Genomic DNA, 27,666 nt, shown 5'->3' with positions numbered 1-27,666 from the left:
TTTGAGCTTTAAGTTTGCCAACAATTGCAAACCTAATCTTAGTTGCCACATTAATGTATACGAGAGAGAAAGAAGAGAGATTCTATTCTCCTCTATGGGGCTATTTGAACTGGGATCTATCCACAGTTTATCATTTAGTTGGATTTGGTGTAGCAGAAAAAAAGAGCCCTTGAGATCAGTAGATTTGTGGAATCTGAACTAAAGTTGTTAGCCACGTGCCCAACTTTATGCAAGAACCACTTTCACGACTGTGTCATATGCTATTCCTAATCAGAATAAGATAGTACAGCAGTTGCAACTGCTCACATGTAATGAGTTTCTTTTTCTCTCAGACCTGAAGACAATTGCAATGCAACTTTGATGAAGGCTAGGTCAAAGATGAAAAGATAAAGCGGTCTGTTATAAAGAGAAAAGGAGCAAAACACTTTAGAATCTCAGAACTTGTTTAGCAATCAGTTTTCATTTATTTTGAAACAGCAAGTAACTCTGTACAACGCAAGACTCTAATATCACCCTTTTAAGGCTTGTAATCTTTGCTAACCTATGATTTTGGTTTTAACTGTAAGTTCATCCTATATGTTACTAGAAAAAGAAAGAATAAAAAAGACTGCTACATTGATCAAACCAGGAGTTGAATCATATGACCGGCGGAGGTGGAGTTTCCATACATCAAACACATTTTCCTCACTATGAAGTGCAAAGACACGATCACCCCCGATCGAGAAATCGCAGATAGAGCCGCCGTAACTTCTTCGAAGCCTAGATGTTAGCACCCAATCAGGACCACAAAACACTGAGATGCAATCGTTCATAGATGAAACAACTGCCCATTATGCAATGCCAATTTGGGGGTAACAAGGCTCATCAGGCATCTTCCCTTGAGCAACCTACTTCTGGAACTCCATCTCACACTTCCTCCATTGCTCCTTAAATCTATGAACCCCAGATCATCATACTCATTCACTACACAAATAGAATTGCATTCTCCATTGCAATGGCATCTCTAACTCTTCTCATCAATGGTCAACGGACGGAAGCGCCGATATCGGACCAAGACCAACCATCTCTTTTCTCTAAAATCAAGTAAACTGATGTAACAGTTATCTTTTCTGGGAAAATGTGGCAACCAATAAGCAGTTACTACCATTCAACCATTGAAGTTTATCAGCATCACCAAGAGACCAGCCATGGCTCTCATAAAAGAAATCCATTTGTTTACCAGTAACTTGGTCCCAAACTCCAATCCCACTCATTGCTTCTTCCTTTACAGCCTGCAAAAATCTTATAATCTGGACTGAAACTCAAGCCCCAGCAGTGAAACTCTTGATTTGATTATCATGAACAACGTTAAACCTGTGTCTCAAATCTCCAGTTGATGAACTGAACAACCCCATCCCGCCATCTCCTTTCCCCAGCCTTTCGCAAGCACTATCAATACATTCTCAGCGTTGACAGCCTACTCTTTGGTAATCCAGATTGATTGGCGGGTGTTCTTCTAACATCCAGTCAAAAACATGAACCATGCTACCATGAGCTACGCAGCAGCCGCCGTCCGGACGGCTCGGACGGCAGTTCCATCTCCCGGGCTTGCCCGGTTATGACTTTGATAGCTTTAACTGTTACCATCAAATGGACCCCATTTGGCAGAACGGACACGGTCAGTTAAGCCGTAAACATGGCTTCTCGGTAAAGAAGCCTTTCGGAGACATTGGGGGTATGCAGAGATCGCCTGTTCGGAGTAGGTCGAGGAGGACAGCGAAACAGTCGGCGTTTCGATCGATAAAGAATTCTTGGCGGCTGTTCGGTTGTTGTTGTTGTCGTAAGTACCAATTGTCATCAAATAATGCACCGAAAAAGGAATCCCTGCCTGCGTTTGCGAGTGTTGTAGCCGTCGTTGAAAGATTCTGCCTCCTACGTTGAATTTGACTATGTCTTTTGGATTCTCATGACTCGATTCTTTCTCAAAAATTAAAGAATCCTGGATTGAAAAACAGGGAAAATTTTGGAGTTTGGTCTCAAAATTTAGCGTTCGGCTAGAAAATATTGCAAGGCAGAGATAATTAAGATGGACGAAAAGAGGAATCGAGGAGAGGTGTGAAACCACAATAAAGATGGATGAAAAGCTCAGTTTATAAGCTACAAGAGGGATACCCTGGTTGAACAAGCAACAGGGGAAATGAACTAAATGAGTCAAATTTAATCAAATTGAAAAAAACTGAGATCTGGGTATTGGAAAGACAAGGATTTCAAAACTGGGTTTAGGATTTCTTGGAATTTGGTGAAGTAGAATTGAAAGAACTGGAGCGTCGAAATTTCAGATAGACAAGACTCTTTAGTTTTTTTTCTTCTTCCACGAGTTGCTACATGTTCTCTCTCTCTTGTTTAGCTATTTTTCGAGTCTTCTGGTTCAAACATTATGCGTATTAAGTAGTAGCCCCAAACGGCCTCCAGTTTTTAGCTTTTACTTCCTCCCCATGTTTTTCCACCGTTGAATCCTCAAAATATCAATATAAAAAGAACTTCCATGAATCCAACGGTGGACATATCAGGATAACGATCTCCCATGGTTATTTCAGTTTTAGGGTTTCGGTCAATGAACTCAGCTTTGTTCAAACAATCCTTAGCCAAAAGAGAGCGTGGCCTATGGGGTGTCTTAACTCTTTTTTGTTGTTTTTAACTTTATTTTTCCTTAAATTCTCTCTATCTATTATCACTCTCCACCACCATTGTTTTTTTTTTATTCTTGACCAAAGCACCCTCTCTCTTCAGTTATCAAAGTTAATAGGGTAAATAAATTGATATCACTTAAATAAAATTTATGTTTGAGTCTTTATATAAGTAAAAAATTTATTTTGAAAGATTTGCCTACCAAAATTAATAAGAGTACGACTCATATCGATCTAGATTAGTCAGGATAATGTTTTGAGTCTTGGTTGAATTATATGACTATAAAGAATGAAGAGGCGTCAGTGATGACGAGGATGAACATTATCCCAACATTTGATCTTGCAATTTTATATTAAAGAGGACGAATTTAAATTTATAAAATTTTAGGGGTTAAACGAATTTTTTAATAAAATATACAGATAAAATCTAAATATATACAAATTTTATAAAAAAATATTTATAAAATTATTTTTTACACCATTTTAATTCTTGTGGTACATTTTTTTTATCAAGATAAACTTCCAATATTAGATTAAAACTATTTGCATGAAATTTTATAAAAAAAAATTTACACTCTTTTAATTTTATAAAAATATTTAAAATATCGTCTATATAATTAGTATGCTAAATTATGTAAAATATAACCATATTTTCACAACTGACACCAAATATATATATCTTAAATGTAGGTACAAAAATATAATGTTTGCTAGCTTGTTTTGTTTAGATTCTTCTACCAAACATGCAAAATTTATGTATTCGAATATATTTCAATCTCTTGTCTCTATCAAATCGAAAGAGTAGAGGATCACTGAGAGCAAACATAATTCTAAAAAGACATCCTAGAATCAATCAACCCAAAAGTACAAAAGTAACCATTAGATAATATATTATTTAAATTATTAATATTATAGCTATCATAAATATAATATTAATAAAAATATATATAACATCAGTTAAATATTAAATTAATTTAAAGAAAATTATTAAATAAATTTACATTGCAAATAATTAACTATATATTAAAAGTATGATACAAAGATTCAAATAAAAAATCAATACTTAAGTGATAATATTGTCCAATTTAGTGGGAATAAAAAACCCCTAAAGAAATGGAGGGAATTACATTCCCACCATTTTGTCCAAAAAGTGTTGGTAATAATCTTTTCCATCCTTGTGGGAATCGGTTCAAACCAAACATGGGAATAAGATTACATAAAAGATCATTACCCGTTGGTAATAATCTTTTTCGTGAACCAAACACCTCCTTAGGGATAAGTTAGAATCCAGCACACAATCAAAAACCAATGCAAAATAAAGTATGATAGAATTATGGAATCACATGTGGAATGTGGTTAATGTTGTTGCAGACTGCAAAGATATGTTGGCTTGTATTGCATCCGGTAACACTTTTGGCGTGCCTTTTCTGGTATGTATGTCCAAGGATAAAAGACAACTCATAATTAAATTAGTGCTAAACGTGATGCTTCTGCAGTTGCTTTCGACATGTTAAGAAAGCTCCATAAAAGCTAAGGTTAATGAAGAAGATAATGCATCTTATCTAGAATGGAACAGTTTGACAAACACGGAGAAAAAGGTTAGATATTTACAGAAAGTTGGCAGAAGATTAAATACGTTATCTTGTTCATGTATTGTAATTTCAGCTCACATGCAGAAATCATACTGATAAAATTACCCAAGGGCTGGATGCCACATGAATATCAGGTTATCGATGTTCTCACCGGCTGGCGGATACATGAACTTTATCTTCACCATTTGCAGGTTCAGCTGACTTCTTCATAAGAGGTTTGGGAATATCAGTGTCATCTTGAGGACAACGTTGTTGAGGGTTACACAACAACATAGACATGAAACGGAAGAAGGTACGTGGTAACCCATGCCCACTCTCATGGATGTATCCTTCGTACTCACTAACATGTTCAAGCACATCGACGAGTGCATCATAGACTGCCTGGGGACAATTATCCGGTCCAGGCTTGTCATGGAGGTACATTACATCCAAAGTGAAGAGCTTCTGGTTTACAGGCCATTGATGATGGGGTTGAATTGATGATGGGGTTGAATCGATGATCTGCAGTATATGAGAATCTAAAAAGCAGCAAAATAAACACCATGTAATCAGATTTTAGAGGAACACCGCCATAATAGGCACATTAACATGTTAATCACAAATTGATCTCCAGTCTCTAAACTACTTCAGGATTCATATAACAACAGCTCATTGCTTCATTACTTAAAAAAAAATGGAAGAGAGTTCATTATTCCTAAGAATTCATTCGACAAGTATGGATTGAAAATATATATCATCTAAGCCTATTTATAAGAAAAACTAATCAGTAACTGCACTTAGGGTGTGTATAGGATTCCTTCGTAGCTATCCTGAGTATTTATTAACAGAAAATGCAACACTAAACAAGAAGTTTTTGCCATCCAAAGCACTCTAAAAGTGCTTTCGGAACGGAATAAAAAAAATTGGCTGCTAAGTGCTAATTTTAAACCGTAACAGCACTGCTAAACTGGCCGAGAGAAAAGGGCATCGAGTTTGAATCATTTTCCCAACTTAACCAATGATAAGAAATTGTGAGAAAAAGGAAAAGAAATGGCCAAATGGGTACTCACCACTCTTAAAATGCGGTTCTGGGAATGAGATTTCTTGGCTTCATGAGCTGCTAAGCGGAACAAATTGGTGAGATCTGCTTGACCAGAAGAGACGGTAGTAGCCGAGAGAGCTCGAACCGCAGCAATGGTAGACTCAACATCACTGCTGAACTCTTTTCTAAGCTATGAAAATTAAAATTAAAGATATAAATACAAATTAAAAAACACTAATTTTCAGATCAATTAAGGCCAAGATTATAATCAAATCTGGAAAAGGTAGAAAAGAAAAAGAGGGAGAGGAATGCACCCAAGAGGCGGATTTGGAGAGAGTGGAGAAAACGAAGCGACATAATCATCTAATAATTTTCCCTTGGCATAGATTCTTGAACCCCTTTCCCTTCCGAGTCACCAGTAATATAACAAAACATCTCCGGTTCAGCCGCTTGGCTTCTTGTTTACGAGTATTAGTATTTTCAAACGGCTCTAACAAAGTTTTAGGGTTTTAAAGTTTTAGCCACTTGCTGCCTCGCTTAACAGTGAGAAACCAAGAACAAACAGAACTCTTCACGCAAGTATGCCCTCTTTATTTTCTATTTCGCTTTATTCGTTGTTTTCGTATCCAGTTATTGAATTCTACTTTCGAGTATGTACTTCTTGGTTCTTGCCACGTCTTTTCTTTAGCCTGCTATTCGTATTATTATTAGATTTATTGCTTCATTATTTATACTAACCTATACGATTCTACAGAATAAAAAAGATTGTTATTTTATTTTTTGTTTGTGTTTAAGGTTCTCTTTGTTTTTAGTCGATACATGTTTCAGTGTAGACTTAAGAATTTTTTTGAGTGTCGGTCGGTCTCCTGCTAGAACTTCACTTTTTCAATGCAAAATTACATTTTTTTCTCTTTCCCTTCTCATATCTACTCTTAAAGGCTGTTCATTTTTTTTCTCTAGAAAAAAAATGATGTTGGTATGGATTTTTCATTTTAATACTCCATTATTCCCTGGTGAATTCGTAGGAAATTTGAGAGCAATACTATCGTAAAGGCAGAACGCAGGCTTGTGGTGGAGCTGCGATGATGGGTTATTTGCAACAGCCCATGAGGGTTAATAAACCAGCATTCCCTTTAAAAGTATCTAATATTACTGGATTCTGGCGCCAGATTAAGCTTAACTCAGTGAAACCCTGTAGAGCTCAACTCGAAGGCAGCTTAGTTACTGGGAGGTCTAGCTCTTCACCCTCTGTCCCGGTGCTCGAAAACAGATTTGTGGACCATGGCCTCAGTGAAGCTGATCCTGAGTTATGCTCAATTATTAGTAAGGAGAAGGAGAGGCAGTTCAAAAGCCTTGAGCTTATTGCCTCTGAGAATTTTACATCCCGTGCAGTGATGGAGGCAGTTGGGTCATGTCTCACAAACAAATATTCTGAAGGACTGCCTGGTAAAAGGTATATCTAATTGAGCAAGGTGCATAGAGATTTAATGCGTTATTTGGTTTTGATTTAATGGGTTGCAACCAATGATCTTTTTGTTAATTGCAGGTACTATGGTGGTAATGAGTAAATTGATGAACTTGTAATACTTTGCCAGAAGAGGGCTTTGGCAGCATTTCACTTGGACGAAAAGAAGTGGGGCGTCAATGTTCAACCATTGTCAGGTTCTCCTGCTAATTTTGAGGTTTATACAGCTATTCTAAATCCACATGATCGAATAATGGTAAGCTACTTCTGCCTGTTTTAACTGCTTTAATTTAGTTGTTGTTGCCCGCGGTTGGATGGTGCTCAAATCAATGGTTTCCCGATAAAACCTGCATATGGTCTTGACTTACCTCATGGGGGACATTTGTCACATGGATTTATGACCCCTAAAAGACGAGTATCTGGCACATCAATCTATTTCGAGTCAATGCCTTATCGTCTTGATGAATCCACAAGTTATTCCTCATTGTTTGACTTACTGAGCTTTATTGGTTGGTATGCTTGCCTGGTGGTTAATATCAATTTGTTTGAATTCTAAAACAGGTCTTGTTGATTACGATATGCTTGAAAAAACAGCTACCCTGTTTCGACCAAAACTCATAATTGCTGGTGCCAGTGCACATCCTCGTGATTTTGATTATCCACGTATGAGGAAAGTAAGTAGGATGCTTGCTGGTTGTGCTATACTATGCCTATCATTGTTTAGCTATCTTTTAAAGAAAACTCATTTTTATATATGCTTTGTATCCTTCTTTTAGCTTGTAACTTATTGGAGTTGATATCTATTGGAAGATTGCAGATGCTGTTGGTGCATTTCTCATGATGGATATGGCTCATATAAGTGGACTTGTTGCTGCTTCTGTAGTTGCTGACCCCTTTGAATATTGTGATATTGTGACAACAACCACACACAAGGTTCGGAATGGATATATATTTTTTTGTAAGAGGAATGGATATATTCAATTGCTGTGTTGACGTCTATTTATGTCAATCACTTAACATGCTGCTAATTTTGCTTGTTGAAATATTTATAACTAGTGTACTCAAGAATATGTACTCCCTTCTTGCATGACAAATCTCACTTTATTTTTTTCCCTATTTCTTTTGATCCTTTCCCTCGTCTAGCCAAGATTTAGTTATTATAAACAATTTACTCCCTTTGCAGTAATGTCCATATAGAATAAATTAATTTTCTTACTTATTTCCAGTCTTTGAGAGGACCCAGAGGTGGCATGATCTTCTTCAAGAAGGATAATGTTCATGGAGTTGATCTAGAATCTGCCATCAATAATGCTGTTTTTCCAGGACTACAGGTTAGTTTGACTCGGCTCATTGGCTCCTGTTGCCAATATGAATTCCGCTATTCCAACTTCCTTCTGGCTCTCAAAGTACAAGCTGAGATTTTTAAGTTTTGAACTAGCTATGTCATGAGACGCCTGATAAGGTTGTCTATGCAGGGTGGTCCTCATAACCACACAATTGGTGGGCTAGCAGTTTGCTTAAAACATGCACAATTGCCTGAGTTCAAGGCTTACCAGAATCAGGTACTCTCCTTAAAGAAAAAAAATTGTTGAAGTTCTTGGTCAAATCTAATATGGGTACTTCATCGTGCAGGTAGTGTCGAATTGTAGAGCTCTTGCAAATCGATTGGTTGAACTTGGCTATACATTGGTTTCTGGTGGCAGTGACAATCATCTTGTACTTGTGGATCTAAGGCCATTGGTCAGTTCCCATCTCTCTTCACATTCTTTTTTCCGATTATTTGCTTGACACCCTAAGCTCCCTTTGCCTCTTCCTTTTTATTAAATTAATCTCTCTTTTCATAGGGGGTTGATGGTGCTCGGGTCGAGAAAATACTTGACATGGCCTTTATCACCTTGAACAAAAATTCGGTACCTGGTATGTTGCCTTATTTGCGTTTATGTATATTTGACCAGTGCTTATACATCTTAAAATATTGCTTTGCAGGGGATAAGAGTGCACTTGTTCCTGGTGGCATTCGCATCGGATCACCTGCTATGACCACTCGAGGATTTAAAGAAAAGAAATTTATAGCCATTGCGGACTTCATCCACGAGGGTGTGCAAATTACTATTGATGCTAAAGGATTGGTTTCTCGGTCGTCAAAGCTTCAAGAATTCTTGAAGTTTGTGGTGGCTCCGGAGTTTCCGTTGACGGACAAGGTGTCGAATCTCCGTAGTAGAGTCGAAGAGCTTACAACCCGATTTCCAATTCCTGGTGTATGAATGACACAGGTTCACTTTACTAAGTACTTACTCCGTTATAAGAAACATCAGAACAAGGTGAAATCAAGCATAGATTTTTAAACCTGGCATTGATGCTAAGCTTTTTAATGTTAAAGCCAATGAAATGAAAATAATCATAAATTGATATTTCAATGGGATTCTAATTTAGAAATCCTTGTAAGTTTTTGAATAGGTTTTGAATTGAAATGCCGTTACTACCCCAAAAAAGGGGGGACAAATGGATAAAATGGTATCCTTCAAAAAACAAACATGACTTTAGATCTGAAATCAGACTTTCCCTCTATTATCATTTAGTACAATTTAGGTTTAAAAAAGAAATGGTATTGTTGTGTTTTATACGAGGTCTTTGGGCACAGCTGGCCGGCTAATTATTGAGCGACTTTCCCTCTATTATCATTTAGTACAACATTTCGAACTCGAGAATTCTAAGAATAACGACCCCACACCTCCTATAATTATTGAGATCATTTTAGGGTCATTTCAAATGGAATATTTTGATTAAAAATTGTTCTCATAATATTTTAATTATTATTAATAATGATAATCACATTTTGTATCGATTCTTCACATAACTAAATTTGAATATATTAGACAAACTTGTTGAGCAGAGAGTAGCAATTAAAAGATTTAACTGTTACACTACCTTCAACAAATGAGGTTCTAAATTTGAAAAAGAAAAACGTGATCAAAGACCAATACGAATGCAGATTTTGTCTGATGTAAGATTATTACCAACGTCCACCAGCCACTTCTAGATCATATCAAATATAAAATAATAATAGTCGTCAAATTATACCGAAAACATAAACGAGCGAGACAAACAGAGCATCTGAAACATCCGAGTAAAACACTAGCATATCTTAGTAACACATTGCAAGAACTATAGCTACATCTAACTGTTGTACAATAAAACCATTTGCATTAAGTACTAAAATATAAATTTGACTAATCAAGATTGGGGCGATGCATTTCCACCCCCATCTTGTTTCCCAGTTTCAGAAGCTGGCGCAGCCTCATAAGTTCCATGAGTGCTCCCACTTGCATTCCCGTCAGCAGGATATGCAGGAGGCTGTGAGTAACCACTAGCATAAGAGGCATTATAAGGCGCTCCATAGGGTGGTGCAGCATATCCTGGCTGAACTGATGCAGCACCATAAGTGGACGATTGAGTCCGTTGTGAGCCTGATTCCGGTTGACCATAACCAGATGAGGGTGGCTGCGAATGATATCCTGGCTGGCCATAGCTTCCTGGAGTGGTAGGCGACTGCTGAGTCTGCCCATAGGCAGAGTTATTAACCAATGGTTTCTTCCCTTGTGCTGGTCCATATCCTCCATAGCCAGACTGAGCCGGTGGTTGACTCCCATACCCAGCCTGTGAAGTTCCAGCTTGAGTACTTCCTTGAGGTGGATAACTGCCAGGATTTGGGCTAGCCATCTGACTAGTATTGTACCCTTGCTGGCCCATTGCAGATGGTTGGGTAGAAGTAGGTGCTTGGCCAGAATCCCCTTGACCGGCATAGGAAGGAGTTTGACCCTCCAGACTTGGGTCCGTTGAAGCACCATAGCTCGGTGCAGAGCCATAACCCTGTTGGTCATATGATGATGGCTGCCCATAACCTGATTGAGGAGGTGCATTGTATCCACCATACCCATCCTGACCATAGCCTTGTCCTGGTTGCATGTAGCCAGAAGCTGGAGGTTGACTGTAATGGTAACCACTGTTATCGGCAGGAGCTGCTGAATCACCAGGTGCTTGCTGCTGCTGTGAAGAAGACTGTTGATTATAGTAATCATAACCACCTGCAGAGGAACTTTGTGGGTTTGGTGGCATAGACTGGTCCCAACCAGAGGCATATCCACCAGATGACGGTTGGGAAGGATAGCCCCCATAAGGTGGCTGAGACATGTTATACTGTGGTGATGGGCCAGGATATCCCCCAGGTTGCATATAACCATATCCAGCTTGCTGCATTGGAGGAGCCCCTTGGCCCCAGCTTGGAGGTGGTCGTGCTTGATAACCTTGTTGTTGATAGCCTCCAGCCATTGCCGGATTTCTCATACGATTCTGCACAAAATTGTTTCCGCAAATAACTTATGTTTGCTTTAAAATGATGCTGCACATGAACACATAACAGCAAAACAGGATATGCACCTATATACAAATAAAATTTACCAAAAAACAACTAAATGGCAAGTATCAAAATCAGCATAAAACAGCAAAATATGACCTGTGGATTTAATGGAGTTTGTACAATAGTTTGAAGGGTTTAAATGCCCACATACCGTATGGTTGGAGAGAATATTGAGTTTTACTCCAGCAGAAGCCCATCCCTCCTTAATCGAAGTGAATGTGTGCAAAAAGAAAAGAGAACCCCAGAAATACTAATAGAAACATAAATATCAAAGAAAAAATAACTATGAACTACATTGCCGCATACAGGCAAGACACCCATAGTTAAAAGTACACTACATATTATCTATCTGATACACACACATTAAGCGAATAATGTCTCTTAATAAAATTCTCTATACCAAAAAAGGGAAAAATTCATTACAGATCAAACATTTATAAGAGACTATCAGATCATTTAGAATATATAACCCGTATCATTGAAAAAATGGATTTTACTAAATACATGAACCCTTGCCATATATCGTGTAGAATTCTGACATGAAATACTATAGCTGGGTTAATTGTATACAAGTTTCTGGAAAAAAAATGTTCACAAACTAATAAGTTATTTTAACCAAACAGCTTTAATACAGGAATAAATCAGATAAACAATAATGCAGAAAGAAAAAACTTCCATCATATACACCACCTCAAAGTTGTGTTTTTCTGGATTAAAAAAACAACTTAATAATGAATAAGGTCAAATCCAAAGAAAAAAAAATGACAGGGTTAAAATTAAATCTAGCAAAGCCACAAAACAAAAGGATGATATTTAGAAATATCTAGGGGGCTGAGACAAGGGTGTTCTTTATCCCTGTTCCTGTTTAATCTAGTGGGTGAATTTTTGAATTTGTTGTTGTCTAAAGCACAGCAGTTTGGGGCTGTTTGAGGGTTTTCAAATAGGTTCTGATAATTCCTCTTCGATGCTGACTCATTTACAATTTGTGGATGACTTGATCATATTTTGTAAAGCTTCTACGGGGCAGTTAGCAAATCTGAAGAGGGTCTTGGTTGTATTTGAGTTGTGTACAGGGCTACAACTGAATCTGGTGAAGAGCAGAATTTTTGGTATTAATTTACAAGATCAGATTGTTGGGGAGTGGGCAGAATCTATTGGTTGCTTAAGAGACTCTTTTCCGACAGAATATTTGGGATTACAATTGGGAGCAAATAGAAATTCTATTCAACTATGGGATCCGATTGTGAAGAAGTTCTACCAGAAATTGGCAGGCTGGAAATTATCTTATCTATCCATAGCAGGGAGGACAGTTTTGATAAAATCAGTAATAAATTCACTCCCTAATTATGGCCAACTTCTTGTGGGGTTCTTCGGCTGAGAAGAAAAGGTTTCATTGGGTTAACTGGAATGCTGTTTGTAAAAATAAAGAGTTGGGGGATTGGGAATTTCGGATCTTTAGCTACGGAATAGAGCTTTACTGGGCAAATGGGTATGGAAGTTTGGTTCGGAGGACTCTTGGTGGAAGACAATGATATGTTCCAAGTATAATGTGGGAACGAGTTCTATTGTTTTAGATGATAATTTGCCCTCTAATGTGTCTTGGATTTGGAAAGGTGTTGTAAATAACTATCGGACTAATGACTCATTTGGGTTATGCTTTCGAAATAATATTGTGCTTCAGGTGGGAAAAGGAGATTCAATTAGATTTTGGCATGATTCTTGGATTTCTAACTATTCCTTGAAGACTATGTTTCCAAGGATTTTTGCACTGTCAGTTAATAAGGGGTTGTGGCTGATTTTGGGTGTATGTCTAATGGGGAGTGGGTGTGGGATTTACAACTTAGGAGGAACTTAATGGACAGTGAGTTTGAACAGTGGATGGAAATGATGGTATTGTTGGATAATTTTCAATCTCTGTTGAAGGGTGAGGACCGTTTGGCGTGGAAAGATAGTGGGGATGGTGTGTACTCGGTTCAATCTTGCTTTAGATTAGTTTCAAGTTTGTCAGAATCAGATAATTCATGGTTGGAGATAGTGTGGAAGGGTTTAGTTCCACCAAAAGTGGAGATATTCATTTGGCAAATTATTCATCAGAAGTTGGCTGTTAAAACTGTCTTAATGAGAAGAGGAGTCAAAAATATTGAATCCCCTTTATGTGTGTTAAGTGGAGTGGAACCAGAATCGGTCAGGCATTTATTTTTTTCTTGCGTCCAGGTTTGGCATATTTGGGTCAAACTCCTCCGTATGTGGAAAGTTAATTCAGTTCTCCCTAATAATCCGAAAGGCTTCTTGCTTTCTAGGTCGCAATTAAGACCAAACTCGTGTATTTGGAGATTTATCCCAGGAGCTGTTTTGTGGTCTGTCTGGCTGTGTAGGAACCAGATTGTATTTGAGAAAGACAAGTTTGATAGAGCTAATCTTTTTTGGTGAGGTATAGGGTGGCTTCATGGTTTTTAGCTAAAAACAAGGATGTGTCTATCCAAGTGGACAGCCTTGTGGGAGATCTTACTTTGGCGGATTTGCATAAGTCCCCCTCTAACTTTCGATCGTCAAGAGTAAAATGGTGCCCTCCTCCTACAGGTTATTTTAAGATGAATGTTGATGGGGCTGTTAACTTTGATTGGAGAAGAAGTGGTATTGGTGGAGTTCTTAAAGATGCTGAAAAGAACAAGCTGGTTTCTTTTTCTAGAGCATTAGGACCTTGTTCTCCTATTCTTGCTGAGATTTTTGCTATCAAAGTGGGGTTAGAAGTGTTTTTTGAGTCAGTTTGGAGGGACAAAGGAATTCTGATTTTGGAAAGTGACTCGTTTCTTTCTGTGAAGTGGATCAACAGCCCGGAACTTTGCCCGGTTCACCTTGTTGATTTGATTACAGAAATTCAGAAGATAGTTGTGCAGTCTAATGTTATCATTAAGCTTATCAGCAGATGTACTAATGTGGAAGCTGATTGTCTAGCTAAGTCAGGAATTGGTTAGTTAGTGAGGAGGTTGTTATTTTGAGTAGTGGTTATGGTGTATTATTTTGGTTATGGTTCTATGTTAGGTAATTTTATGTGATGTTTGGAATCTTATGTAATTATGGGTTATTAATATATTTAGGCACTCTTTTCCTCCTTCCGCTATTTGTCTCCTTACAAGAGGCAACTATGAGGGAGGTTTTTAATGAAGCCTTCTATTCCTATAAAAAAATATATATATATATGGGCATGTGCCAATACTAACACTGTAGAAAACAATCTTTAAGCAGTTAGAGAAGGTGTAAATTAAAATGTATGGGTATAAAATTCAGAGATATGAGACCCCAACAAACACAGTTATATAATATTCAAGAAGAAATCGGGTACAATTCAAAAGGTAAAATAAGATTGAAAAGAATAAAGATTCAAACAATAAGACAAATTAAAAACCAAGAACCATAGCATCCCTGTTTATTATTGAACAAGTGGAAAGATCAACAGAAATAGGAACATTATGTAAATAAATATTAAATTAACCAGAAGTGTCGTATGATAAAAGTGTCCAGTATCTAACAGCTCCAAGCCCTCTCTAGTATAAGTTCAAAAAATATTAGACATAGGATCTTCAGACCATACTACACAATGTAGGGGAAACACCAACAAGTATATCTACATATATATGCTGGTGTCACAGACCGTTCAATACATATTAACCCTCAATAGTTTCCAATCGCTGTATCAGTCTCATTATTTACAATGTTAAGCACATATGGCAGCTATCATTCTAAAATCCGAACAAGCCACTTTGTTGTTGAAACAAAGGAGTATGAAAAAGTAAAACTGAAGAATATAACCATCTGAGATTGACTGCCCCTTGAATCCAAACACAATTTACCTCAATAATATATAAGAAACCAACAGCAGATAAGACCTTGACAGTTTGAACTTGGCATGTTAAATTATAACTCCACCCATAAGATTTCAATAGGGATACCAACCAATGCAAATTACCATGTTATCAAGCACCTAACATCCCCTAGAACCATAAAATTATGATACAAAAGTCTTTGAATCTCTTACAAAGTAGAGGATCAGCTCATCTTCCACTAGTCATCTTGACAATTATGAAAATTTCTCAATCAGCTGTCATAGAAACAAAAAGGATTGCCAGAAAAAACTGTCTGCAACTCTCAAGATTTAACAAGTGGAAAGGGAAGAGAAGATATTGATGATAAAGTAAAATATAATCAATATCTCAAAGTGGCTGAATAACTACATCAATAAATGGGGATGTAAAAGCACCTAGAATTATGCACCAGATTACTTGGAAGAAATGCTATAATCTGTTGGGAGAACCGTCTACTTGATAGGTATATAGAAATATAAGAAAATGTCAATTTTTTTACAAGGGGTGAGTTTCAGAACATTTACGAGAGGCAATGACTGCCTATAGAGGGGTAAAATAAACAAAAATACAGAGTATAAATTTAATCCCTACTTTACCCAAACGTACAACTATGATTTTGCCCTGCAACTAACAATATAAAGAATACCACTACAACATATTATAAATCAAGTTTCTTACACAACTTTTATGAGGAAGTCTCAATAAAAGTGAAATTTCAAAGGATCCTATCACTTTTAATGAAGTATAGACTAGCATGATACTTCCAAAGATCACACAAAAAGGATTAATACTCATAGTAAAATTAAATTGTAAGAACAGTTAAATCGATAGAACTAAAGGAGTGGCAAAAATAATGAAGGTTCAAAACAAGCACAAATGATTCAGGTAAAAGAAGAGGGACAAATTATTTTAACTTGAGGAAAGCATTTCCTCCCAACACCACGTCCAAACATACCTCACTTATAACCTCATCAACCAGTTCTCTTGCATTTCTAATCTGTTCACTAGTCCCATCTATATGTAATGTCCTTTCTGTTGATGGATCACCTGGTGGTAAGTGCAGCGGGATCACCTGCACAAGAATAACAGATGAAATATTTGTATAAACTGTATTTGCTTGCAACAAGGTTCTGAAAAGAATAGTGAGGAAACTGCTTAAAAATACATAAAAGATGGTCCAAAATTAGCTGAACTCAACCAAATACACACCAGTCAATATGAAGCGAAAACAACAATATAAACTTCAAAGTAAAGATGATAATCATGATTCAAACCTGAATACGAGCTCCAGTTCTAGCTTGCATATTTTTAATTGTTTCACCACCTTTACCAATCACCAGACCAACCTGAGATAATGCACACATAACATATTATTTTAAAACAAGGTCAATGAACAAAGTAAGCAATTCTTTTACTCTGGTATACCTTGTTATTCGGTATCTTCATTTCAAAATGTTCACTTCCAGCATGTCCTGTCAATCTTCGAGAAACTATGCCAGAACCTCCTGCCTCAGCCTGGACAAAGCATTAAAGGGTATATTTATGTTCCTTGTACTCCGCATCAAGGAAATACATCAATTTCACATAGATAAAAACTGTAAGACGAAAAACCTCAGCAAGAACATCATTTATCAACTGCTCAGCCTTGGCTATTTCTTCAGCATTACCCGTGAGCTCCACAGGCCTAGTCACAGAATTAGGATCTGCATCCATATCTCGCTGGATCTGAATCTTTGCCCCAGATTGCATTTGAAGATTTTTAATGGTTTCTCCAGCTTTCCCAATAATAACACCAACCCTATTCTGTGGAATGTCAATCGTTTTGCTTGCGCCATGGTAGCTACCGTATGAAACCGGTATAGCAGGAGGAGCAGAGTTTGACATATGGTTTATATCTGTAATCATTAATTTTTCATTAGACTTTGCATCAACTTCCAAAAATCAGATATATATATACTATTACCGGCCGCAAAAGATTATATATACTTATAAACCCTAAATATAAAAACAATGAAGCTTCAGCTATTCAAGAAAATCTTGTTACAGGGAAGAAAACAAAGACAAGAGGGCTATACCAAAAGGAGCGGACATATATCCCTTATCGTTATCAAAGCCACCGCCAGAGCCGTTCTCGACACGAGGGCGCTTAGCCTCGGCGCCAACAGATGCGGCGGAGGCAGTAAGGCGAGCGGCAATCTCCTGAGCTCGCTGCTTGGCCATCTCGATTCCGTCAAGAGGTGGAGGCACGCTATTGTAGGAAGGAGGAGGAGCCGAATCTGGAGATGAAAATCCCGTAGGCCTCCGACCAACGGAAGACGGCGGTCCCTGGTCCTCGTATTTGCGCTTGTGGCTGCCTGAATCGGGACCTGAAGAGTACTGTCCGTCGTCTGCCATAGTTCGTGAAGGAAGAGAGAGAAACCCTAGTGGGCTAGAGAGAGTTCTGAGTGGACAATATCTAACAAGGAAAACTTAACCGGTGGATTTTATTTGATGTAATAGATATATATAAATCTTGGATATGGATTTCATCCGACTTAGATTTATATTTTTATTTTTTATTATCATAGGGTAAAAAGAAAAAACAAATTTTCAATAAGGGTTGTAATTGAGACCATACAGATCGTGAATTACTGAGATCAACTCGGTCAAGGTGATAAATATTTGGATCGAATGAACTCGACTCGAATTCTTAACGAGCCGAAACGAGTTACTTGATACTCGCCTCGAAAAGTTCGTGAGCAACTCGAAAATATAATATATTAAGATTTTATTTTTTTAAAAATAAATTATTAATAATATTAACATTTATGTGTTATTTTAAAAAATACAATAAAATTTCATGTATTTAAGGTTCAGGTTAGAGTTTGAGTTTGAAGTTCCAATTTAGTTAAGTTTAAGATTTTTTTTAATTTTGAACCTTTTCGAGTTGCTCACGAGCTTCAATTAAAGATTTCGAGTTCGAGTCGAACTTAAAAATTTTAAGCTCACGAGTTTTCGAGTCGAGTCAAACTGCATTACAGAGTTTTCAAATCGAACTCAACGATACTTAAACTCGACTCAACTCATTTACCCCCTAGGCTCAATTTACGCTACATGGCATGACTTGGGCCAAATGATCAATTCAAAATCATATATCATGAAAAATAATTAATTTTTATTTAATAATTAAATTTAAATAGGTATTTAAGTTTTTTTTAAATAAGTAATTGAATTTTATTTTAAGTGTATTTAAATTTTTTGGTCTATTTAATATTTAAATTTGACTTAGATGAATACTTTTTTGGATTAACTACTTCAAATATCATCAACGTTTTAATTTTATTAAGCACTAACTTTTGCTTTTAAATACAATTATAATACTTCGCCGTTAATGATTTAACGGCATGATAACATGACAACTTCACACCGTGATATTGCTGACGTGAAATACTCACCAAAATAACGTCGTTTTGACACAACTATTTTGATGCTCAATAAACAAAACCACGTCGTTTTGCTTAGAAAAAAATATTGTAGTTAAGATGATCTGAACCCGAGACCCATAAAAACTATTCTAAATGCTTAACCGCTGGGCTACCTTAAATCTGATCCTGCACCATCTCCAACCATTTCAAATAAAATTCCAACTCCATCTGCAGCTTTCTCCACCTCTCATCCGTTGGTTCTGCATTACCCCCACCACCACTGAAATTCAAACTTCCCTCAAAACTCAACGGCATTTCATTCATAGCCAACTGACTAATCCCTCTTCCTCCATATCCCCCTCCTCCCACCTCCCATTACACTACCTAACAACTCCTTGAACATTGGTGTTAAACAACTTCTCAGTCTCCCCTACGACCCCCACCTCCACATTAACTCCTCCTGCACCACCACCACCACCACTACATCCACCACTAAATCCTTCTATATTACCATTATCATCATTAGTCCTAACATTATAGTTACTATTGGTAATCAGAGTTCCATCGTTTAAAACTCCTTTCTCCTCCATTTTCACTCCTTTATTTCTAGCCCTTTTCTTAATGGCAATTGATTTCGGTGTAATTTTTTTCTATTCACTTTCGTCTATTAAACTAGTTTTATTATTGTTATTTTCATCATTATCTAAAATATTATCTTCTACTTTGCCAACAATATTACTCCAGATCCTACTGAAAATTTCAAAAGTAGCTTGATCATGAGGGGTTTTGAAGGAAAATTCTTTACCTGAACTGATCTTACTCATCACGGTCTTATATTTCTTCTTCAATTTAAGAAGCTTTTCCACTAATCGATTCTTGTAGAAGTCCAGCTAGAGTTTCGATTTGACTTGATAGTAAAACAAAGCCGTATCAAGATGATGATGATGGTGTGAAGAAGCAACACTTGAGTTCATTCTCAACGTTGAGTAATCAAGAAACCATGATTTCATGTTCTGCTATGAACGAGGATGATGAGTTGTCTTGTTTGGAACAAGCATTTCTTCCGGAAACAAAGATTTTTAAAAATTTGTTAGAAAAAAATAACAATAACTTAAGGTAGACTAGCGGTTAAGTATTAAGAATAATTTCTATGGTTCTTGTGCTCAAATATCCTTAACCACAAATATTTCAATAAATATTTCAAGCAAAACGGCGTCGTTTTGTGTTTATTGAGCATTAAAATAATTGTGTCGAAACGACGTCATTTTGGTGAGGCATCACGTCAATAACGTTACGATGTGGAGCTGTCATGTCAATGTACCGTTAAATAGTTAACGACGGAGTGGTATAATTGTACTTAAAAATAACCATTAGTGCTAAAATTAGCAAAATTGAAACATTGGTGGTATAAAACGAGTCAACGCTTAAAGGTTGATGATTTTTATAGTTAACCCTACTTTTTTTTTATTAAACTAAGTTGAATACTTGAATTTGATTTTTGTCTTTAAATTAATACTTACAATAAATAATTTTTTTTAAATATATTTAAATAATATATATATTAGTATACATAATAAAACAAAAAAATATCAAATAAAATCTTAAGACCAGATCCAACTAGTTAATTAGATTAAAAAGTTTAAATATCAAAGTGTGTATTGAAATCAAACTCAAATGCTATAGAAAACATACTTGCGGAGAGGAGGGGTACTTTGTTGGTGAGGGTGGCAGCTACAATCATGCAATCGGATTGGCGCGGGCTAGGCTTAAAAATGACACCGAAGCAATCGAAATCGAAGTGAGGTGCATCAGTCCGAAAGCACAGCAAGCGAGGCCGAAGATCATGGGCCAGAAGGAGCCGGGACGTGCCCAGTTCAAGAGGTCATCGACCTTGGAGATCACGTGTTCATCAGTCTTTAGAAAGGCCCTCAATAGGGACGTGGGTTGAGGGAGGAGCATATGTGGTCGGGGAGGAGGAGGATAGATAAGAGAGGGTGGGTGTAGAGAGATGGGCCAGGCAGGCGATTGACGGTGTTTTCGGCTGATTAGCGCCATTTTTCCAGCACAAAGAGGCTTGGTGACAACTCTCCCACTCAATTTATTCGTTCTTGGTGGCGGACTGGCGGTTATAAATAAACAGCTCGCTAGTTAACAACGTCAAGCCCGCTTAAAGTGAGGCAAAAACAATAGATTTGGTTCTATTTGCACGGATGAGCAGTTAAAGGTAAATTCCAGTACATTGTACGTGTATGTGGCAGCGATGTATTTCAATCAAAGAATGTGTGAATCATAATAAAAATGAAAAATCCCAATTTCATCTTATAAATTCATTGTAAACTAAAAAAAATTAATTTATTGAAACGCTGCCACTACTTATATAATTTCAACAAAAAAAATCATCAGCTAATCGATTGCATACAGTACAACCGTAGAAACGAAAAACTAGCATTTCTTCAAGTTGATGTAAAGAATAGTTAGAAATTAAATAACAATGATCATATTAATGAAAAAAAAAACTTTTAAACAATTAAAGTTGAAATGGTACAAGATTTTAAGCACATGATAATAATATCACCGGGACTTGATTCAACGGCATACATAAAGCTCCTTTTTTTTGTTACCTTCGATTTTGGGTTGAAGATCCCATTAGTCTCTCAAGGCAACATTACATTGCAGCCCTAACTAGAGAGTGATTGAGACTTCGGTTCAGAGGTTGGAGGGAGTTCTAATCAATTATACTTTTCTTCCACCTAAACACAACGGAATGGGGATAACAACTGCATCTATCCCTACAGAGAATATTTTAATCAGTGGACAAATCAGCAACAGATACATTGAACTCTGGTGTTGAAAGACATGATCGAAAATTTCAATAAATCACCAAGATTGTCTGGTAACCATGTTTGCAGCCTCTTCCGCATGATTAATTAGAGAAGAATTTGGAGAGATATCTCTGGCAAAATAATCACAAGCTTTGGTGGGTCATCTTCATGCATAATACATGTAAAGACTGTTCGATGCAGCACATGCAAGAGAGTTTTCAGTTGGATGCCATGCTAGGTGTAGCAACTTTGTTGTGAAATCAAATGCGTTTCCGTTTGCATCAACTCCAGGGTTATCTGCTCCTTTTACTGGAAATGGAGTCAAAGAGAAAGAGAAGCATAGATAAATAGGTGATAGATAAACCTCACACAGCATGCAAGTAAAAATATATAAAATGCTTTCCTGAATCTGTTATTGTCCTAAATCCTAATACACTAATAATGAAGCGAAAGCGCAAATCAGGGATTGATTATTTTTTTATGCAAAAGAATTAGATTAAACTGATGGGACACAAATCAAGACATCTCCAAATTTTGAACTCTGTAAGAAGGATGTGAAGCATGTACCTCGTCTGACAACACCAGAGAGACTACCAAGGGATCTCAAAGGCCTTGATGACGTCTGACCTTGTCTCCTGAAAAATTCAGTAATAACTTAGAATGGCAAATTCTGACAATCAATGAGACATTCTTTTGATACAGGACTTCCCAAACCAAGAAAAGGTCAAACAAGTCCCTTCAAAGCTACGCACATTATTATATTTACCATAGCCAAGCGGCCAAAAACATATTCCTTCTTTTTCTTCTCATGGATAAATAAGTACCCAAGAACATCAGAACATACCTCATGGGGTTTTTGCTGGCTTCCAGTGTTGTTGCTTCTGTGCTACCTTCAGAACAACCAAAGACCCGTAACAGATTGCTGAAATCACAAAAAGACACCAATATATATAATAATGTCCAGATCCTAGAATATAGTTGATGTTTAATTTAAGATGATTAAAACATACCATTAATATATATACAACTCCCACCCAAAAAAAAACACACACGCACACAAAATACCTGTACGACCCAGTAGCCACTCGAAGTCCATCTCCACTAAGACAACACTCAAATTTGTCAAAGATGGAATCATTTTCATAGAGATCACAAAGCTGCTCAAGATCCCCCAAAAAAAAATCAAATCCATCATGAGGAAATAAATATAGTGTCCCCATCTAAAGCCAACAGAAGAACAGAAGAACAGAAGAATATGTTTACCTTAGGTCTAAGATGTTCATGAACCTGGAAAGTTGCAACTGGACCAGAATCCATATTTATATCCCACAACTGACAGCCAAATCAAAACCTTGTTAAGAACAACAGAAGAGGTAGGACGATATATAAATGTAGAGATTCAGCTATTGTACAAGTATCATATCCGAAAGGCATGACACAACAACAATGGTAGCTTGAAAGAAAAGGAGTTGATTTCATATAGAAATTTATCAACCTTAAGGGTCATGTAGTCACGACTTAGAATATGTCTCCCATCCTTGGCAAACTTAATATCCGAGATTGATGCTATGATATCCGTGAAAAAAGACCTGGTGCCAAGAGCACCTTGTTCCTCAAACCTGTATCATTAAGAGAATACAATATAAGTGGCTAAAGCTAATGATGATTCCCCAATCCACCACAATAAATAAACCAATCAAAAACAAAAAGCACAGGACACTTACAATTTGCTGTGAGAATCACAGAGTGCAGACTGTCGCATATCAATAAGACGAATTGAACCCTTTGAACTACTGTATGCTAACATATTACAGTGCTTAGGATGAAATTCTGCTGAAGTTATCACCTCTGCAAGTATGAACCGAAGCAAATGAATTATGCAAACATGACAGATACATATAGTAGAAATTGTTCACAGGAAAACATCATAAAATTGATAGGAAAGATGATTGAAAAACCCAAAGAGTGAGATGGGGCCCAACCACCCGTCAGCCCCACCTCGACCCTCTCAAAAAAAAAAGAAAAAGATGGAGGGTTGATGGTTGGGAAGAGAAACTTGCAGATAAATAAGCAAAAAAAAAAAGATGAATGGGGAATTCAGAAAGAATTGTTTCTTCTACCAAAACCATATGCAATATAAAAGATTAATAAAATCCAAAGGGATCCAAAATTGCCAATCCAAAAGGGAAACCTCACCAGTCAAATCCTCCATGTTTGCAGGTTTGACATCCACAATGTTAAAACTTTGGTTGCTAATTTCCAGGTTCCAGAGATTAATTCGTAGATCATCAGCCGAAATAAAAGTTTCACCATCACTACAAATCAAGAAGAAAGGAACAATTAAATATTTGGAAAATCGTGAAAAAGCTTAGAAGATCAAGTTGTCAGGTTCAAAAGTCAAGCACCAGCCCTAGACGACAACAACAAAACATTAAAACCCATGAAAGCTCGCACTCGATTGACACTAAAAAAGGATGCACCCTATATAAGGATTAAGAGGGAGAGAAAAGATTGTAGCTAAATTAAATAAAATAAGTACACAGACCTGTTATTGGAAATGGAATTAATATGATAGTCATGGGCATGAGCATATATTCTTCGACATCTGGCCATAAGATTCGTCTCAATACTGGTTACCTAATTATAACAGAAGCGTTATTAGGAAATAGCGATCATTTACACAATATCGTTGACAAATCAAACACAGCCAAACCATTGTAGCATAACAAAAATAATGTGTGTATATATAAGCATTCTTGATTGACAACTACCACCGGCAACTGCAAAGATGGGAAACCCGTAGTTGGGAATGAGAAGTTATTGTCTATGCATCTTCCACTCTCAATGTACTGCTTGGAGCTGGTTGATATGCTTGAACCAACGATAGAACCATTTACCGTTGCTTTTGTAGAGTCCACATTCACGTCACATACCTTTTTTACCTTCTTTTCGTGTACCTGTCCATATTTGAAATGACATTATAAAAACGAATATATGAGCAAGGTTTGATTCGTAGGTTTGCTGAATTGCTGCTTTTGGGATACTGGTGTTGTACGATTACAGAGAGATTGTCAGGGTATTAATCTGCGTACAACTTCAATAAAAAAAATGCCTTTTACCTACCTTCCAAAACTTGATTGTTTTGTCATTTGTAGACAAAAGAAACAGAGCACCATTAGCTGACTGGCACCACCTAATTTTGTTAATTTTCTCCTCAATTTCCAAGCTCTTGAGATAGTCAAACTGCATTAAACCAATAAAATTCATTATTTCAATGGAATTGAAATCCAAAAATGTTTTAGCATGTAAATTATAACAATCCCTATGTTTATGCAATAAGTACCTCTGGTTCATGGCTCTGAAACTCTGTTTTATACCGAAATTCTGGGTGCCTATTCATTGGACAATCCATCTTCTCAAGATCTTTCCGCAGTCCGACATGCTACATTTTAAACATTTTTTTGTCAAAGAAATGTATCAATGTGTACCAATAAAACACTGGAGCAGCAACACGAACAATATAGTTTTCAAAATATAAACATGAAAACAGTGAGCAATCATACATCTCTAGTGTCAGTCCTTTCAAACAAAACCACACGACCCCCACGATCTCCAGTAGCAAGGTGATCGCCAGTTCTATCAAATTCAATAGAAGATATGATATCAACTGGAAAAGAAGAAAAAGAAAACGAAGTGATCAGATGAAGCAGAACATGAAAGACACATGAGTACTGAGAACATACCCATGACTGTTAGCATCATGGAAAATAATACCTACTTAAAATGTTCCAATTTTTCCCTCTTAAAATGGAGGATGGTAAAAGAGCAACATCATTGGTAAAAACAGTTTACATAAAAAATATACTTCCCACTGGCTCAAAACAACAGTAACTCATAGATCAAGTGACTCGCGCAACCAGATACTAAGATCTTTTGATTAGTTCACTTGGAATTTTTTTCTCCATTTTCTATAATACCTCCAATGTGAAAGAAATTACTACAATAATGGCATACTCAAAGCAAGCATACTTCATTATTGATCATGTTAGTCAATAGTCAAGACATCATAACCTAAAGTCAAGAGCATCAATCACGCATGCAAACTCGGTCCCTTACCAGCAAAGACTTGGTTAAATACCTTTTTCTCATGGTGCACCAGCCTTCAGTAAAACAGTAAACAGAAAACAAAACAGCCAAGCATGTATGAATAACATTTAATAGATTGAATATTTCAATCGTTCCGTCAATAACAACTAATCTCAACCTCAAATGTACCAATAATAAAAGAACACGAGCAATAGTTAAAACATGATTTAGACGCCATTGCTTCACATCACACTTTGAGAAGCTAGAGTGATGAAGCTAGACCTAGATCCTGACATTCTACTTTCATCCAACCGAATATATATCAAATTGAACTCGGGTATAACCAACATAAACAATGGAAAAGGAAATAGCAATGCGGAAAATCGATTATGCAATAAAAAATACTAAAATTATCATTAATAAATACTTAGGCATAATTAAACCCTAAGAGAAATCGAATTGAATAAATCCAAATATTACACCTTCCTGTACTTCCTCTCCGGCTATCCGTTCTCCGAACACCTGCGAGAATTTCCAGTCCAGTGGTTGTGGTCCTCCAACCGGAGCCACGGCTGCTATGGCACCACCGTTGCTCATTGTTTTCCGCACCAAAGAAATAAGGAAGAAAATTAAACAGATTCCTGCTCAAGAAATGAAATAAAAGCAAACTCAATGCATCAACGAGCCGATCTGACAATTAGATTTACAACAAACCGAAACATTTCATCGATTCGAAGCAATCTCCATTTCACAAATGCAAGCTCTCAATCGATCACATAGATAAGAAACATCAGCTTCCGCAATGAAAAATTATCCACATCTTCCTTCTCTCCCTTCTTTCGCAAATAACGAACATAGATTAGATATGTGTTTTTTAAGGAAAATAAACTTTGCAGGAAATGGATAGCGACGGGGATGAGGTTTCACTCTTTATTGCCTTCATCTCGCAAGTCTCTCCATAGACTGAAAACTTTCACAGTTTTTTATTTATTTTATTTTTTTATAATTCAGGAGAATAAAAAAATTGGAGATTAAAAGATAATGACAGAGCAGGAAATGCGATGTAGCTTTTTGGCGGATTGTTGGATGTATCTCCCCCGTCTCTTCTTTCTCTTCTATAGTTTCTTTCTTATTTGTTTTATGGGTAAAGTATACAATGGTCACTGAACTTTTCAGATACTTGCATTTAGGTTCCCAAACTTTTAAAACTTAAAACACAATCACCAAACATTTAGTTCGTTTGTAATATTGTCCTCCAACGTAACGGTCGTTTCACTACCGCTAGGATAAATTGTATAAATGGTCACTAAACTTTTTAGATGCTTGCATTTAGGTCCTCCAACTTTTAAAACTTACAACACAGTCATTAATTACATTTTAAACCCTAAAATCCAAAATATTTTAATTACATTCTAAATCTCAAATTCCAAAATACTTCAATTATATGCCCAACCCCAAATTCATAATACATTCTCAAAATCTACCATAACAAACTAAACTTTAAACAACAACCCTAAACCTTCAAAACATAATTGTTTCGAAAAAAATTAATCAATTATAAGTGAACAATAAGTGATTATGTTGGGTTTAGGGTTATGTTGGACCTAAATACTCAATTCAGTTTATAAAATAGTTGACTCAAAATTTTTTTATTTGAGTTTATAAAATTTAAATCAAGTCGAATTGAATTGAATTGAATTTTTGAGTTTTTGTTTAAATTTAATTATAAATATTTATCATATTATAATATTATTTGATTCTAATTCAGTTCAATTTATAAAATAGTTAACTCGAATTTTTTTCGATTTCAGTTTATAAAATTTAAATCAAGTCGAATTGAATTGAATTTTTGAGTTTCTATTTAAATTTAATTATAAATATATATAATAGTATAATATTATTTGATTCTAATTTAAATAGTTTTTTAACCATATACAATACATATATTTCTTCATATTTTTTTTTCATATGTGATATACATATATTATACATAGTCAATGGACTTGACTCAAACTTAAAAATTAATCCACTAATTATTACAAATTTTGAGATATTCGAGATGTATTTTACAACTCGATTTTTCTAACTTGAATTTTTTTTAAGTTGAGTTTATGAAATCAAACTCAAAGTCAATTTGTATCAAATTTTTGAACCAATTAAAGTCGAAAAATAGAATCGAATTGAGTATTGTTCACTTATAGTTGGTTAAATCCAACTTTTAAATCCTAAACCCAACATAATCACTTATTGTTATGGACCCAAAATGAACTAAATATTGTTGATTATATTAGGTTAATTGGTGGGGAAATTTAATATTAGGGTTATGTTTT

General features: G+C 36.2%; 2 protein-coding genes, 1 long non-coding RNA gene and 3 pseudogenes across 5 annotated transcripts; 1 reads left to right on the top strand and 5 right to left on the bottom strand.

The window, feature by feature from the left end:
- Positions 1-480: 480 nt before the first annotated feature.
- Positions 481-2,565, bottom strand: LOC120166572 (annotated as a pseudogene).
- Positions 2,566-4,202: 1,637 nt separating this feature from the next.
- On the bottom strand, positions 4,203-5,656 carry LOC120166442. The gene is made up of 3 exons (XR_005519930.1): positions 5,594-5,656; positions 5,308-5,469; positions 4,203-4,776 (listed from the first exon to the last, which is right to left on the bottom strand). It is a non-coding gene; the product is annotated as an uncharacterized LOC120166442 (long non-coding RNA).
- Positions 5,657-5,816: 160 nt separating this feature from the next.
- On the top strand, positions 5,817-9,136 carry LOC120166404 (annotated as a pseudogene).
- A 717-nt stretch (positions 9,137-9,853) lies between these two features.
- LOC120166461 (far upstream element-binding protein 1-like) lies at positions 9,854-17,418 on the bottom strand. Its single transcript, XM_039175714.1, has 6 exons — positions 17,100-17,418; positions 16,636-16,919; positions 16,450-16,539; positions 16,299-16,370; positions 15,980-16,096; positions 9,854-11,094 (listed from the first exon to the last, which is right to left on the bottom strand). Exons 1-6 carry the CDS (start codon positions 17,416-17,418, stop codon positions 9,979-9,981), a joined length of 1,998 nt encoding a protein of 665 aa, XP_039031645.1. The 3' UTR covers positions 9,854-9,978.
- A 1,184-nt stretch (positions 17,419-18,602) lies between these two features.
- LOC120166571 lies at positions 18,603-19,438 on the bottom strand (annotated as a pseudogene).
- A 1,598-nt stretch (positions 19,439-21,036) lies between these two features.
- LOC120166610 (serine/threonine protein phosphatase 2A 55 kDa regulatory subunit B beta isoform-like) lies at positions 21,037-26,254 on the bottom strand. 3 transcript variants are annotated; one of them, XR_005519944.1, is made up of 15 exons: positions 25,819-26,251; positions 24,814-24,917; positions 24,594-24,692; positions 24,374-24,493; positions 24,022-24,207; positions 23,796-23,887; positions 23,447-23,565; positions 22,975-23,098; positions 22,746-22,869; positions 22,514-22,582; positions 22,316-22,407; positions 22,095-22,172; positions 21,818-21,885; positions 21,310-21,559; positions 21,037-21,217 (listed from the first exon to the last, which is right to left on the bottom strand). XR_005519944.1 is itself a non-coding variant. In XM_039175843.1 (14 exons), exons 1-14 carry the CDS (start codon positions 25,931-25,933, stop codon positions 21,417-21,419), a joined length of 1,533 nt encoding a protein of 510 aa, XP_039031774.1. In that variant the 5' UTR covers positions 25,934-26,251; the 3' UTR covers positions 21,037-21,416. The 3 variants fall into 3 exon arrangements, 2 of the variants coding, with proteins under 2 accessions (XP_039031774.1, XP_039031775.1); XM_039175843.1 differs by having other exon boundaries at positions 21,037-21,559; XM_039175844.1 differs by lacking the exons at positions 21,037-21,217; positions 21,310-21,559 and having other exon boundaries at positions 21,823-21,904; positions 25,819-26,254.
- Between the last annotated feature and the right edge of the window lie 1,412 nt (positions 26,255-27,666).

The sequence above is a fragment of the Hibiscus syriacus genome, unplaced genomic scaffold (genome assembly GCF_006381635.1).
Source record: "Hibiscus syriacus cultivar Baekdansim isolate YM2019G1 unplaced genomic scaffold, ASM638163v2 tig00111640_pilon, whole genome shotgun sequence".
Lineage (NCBI taxonomy): Eukaryota > Viridiplantae > Streptophyta > Magnoliopsida > Malvales > Malvaceae > Hibiscus > Hibiscus syriacus.
This window is presented reverse-complemented; position numbering and strand designations above follow the sequence as displayed.

What these genes read in the sequence shown, in the direction of transcription:
- LOC120166461 (XM_039175714.1), bottom strand. Translation starts at nt 17,418, where the DNA reads ATGGCAGACGACGGACAGTACTCTTCAGGTCCCGATTCAGGCAGCCAC. An exon ending in TAAATGATGTTCTTGCTGAG is followed by an intron (nt 16,540 to 16,635) that starts GTTTTTCGTCTT and finishes TGCTTTGTCCAG; the next exon opens with GCTGAGGCAGGAGGTTCTGG. An exon ending in TTGATGAGGTTATAAGTGAG is followed by an intron (nt 11,095 to 15,979) that starts GTATGTTTGGAC and finishes AATTTTGTGCAG; the next exon opens with AATCGTATGAGAAATCCGGC.
- LOC120166610 (XM_039175843.1), bottom strand. Translation starts at nt 25,933, where the DNA reads ATGAGCAACGGTGGTGCCATAGCAGCCGTGGCTCCGGTTGGAGGACCA. An exon ending in CGGAGAGGAAGTACAGGAAG is followed by an intron (nt 24,918 to 25,818) that starts GTGTAATATTTG and finishes CTTCTTTTCCAG; the next exon opens with TTGATATCATATCTTCTATT. An exon ending in AATTCCATTTCCAATAACAG is followed by an intron (nt 23,566 to 23,795) that starts GTCTGTGTACTT and finishes CTTGATTTGTAG; the next exon opens with TGATGGTGAAACTTTTATTT.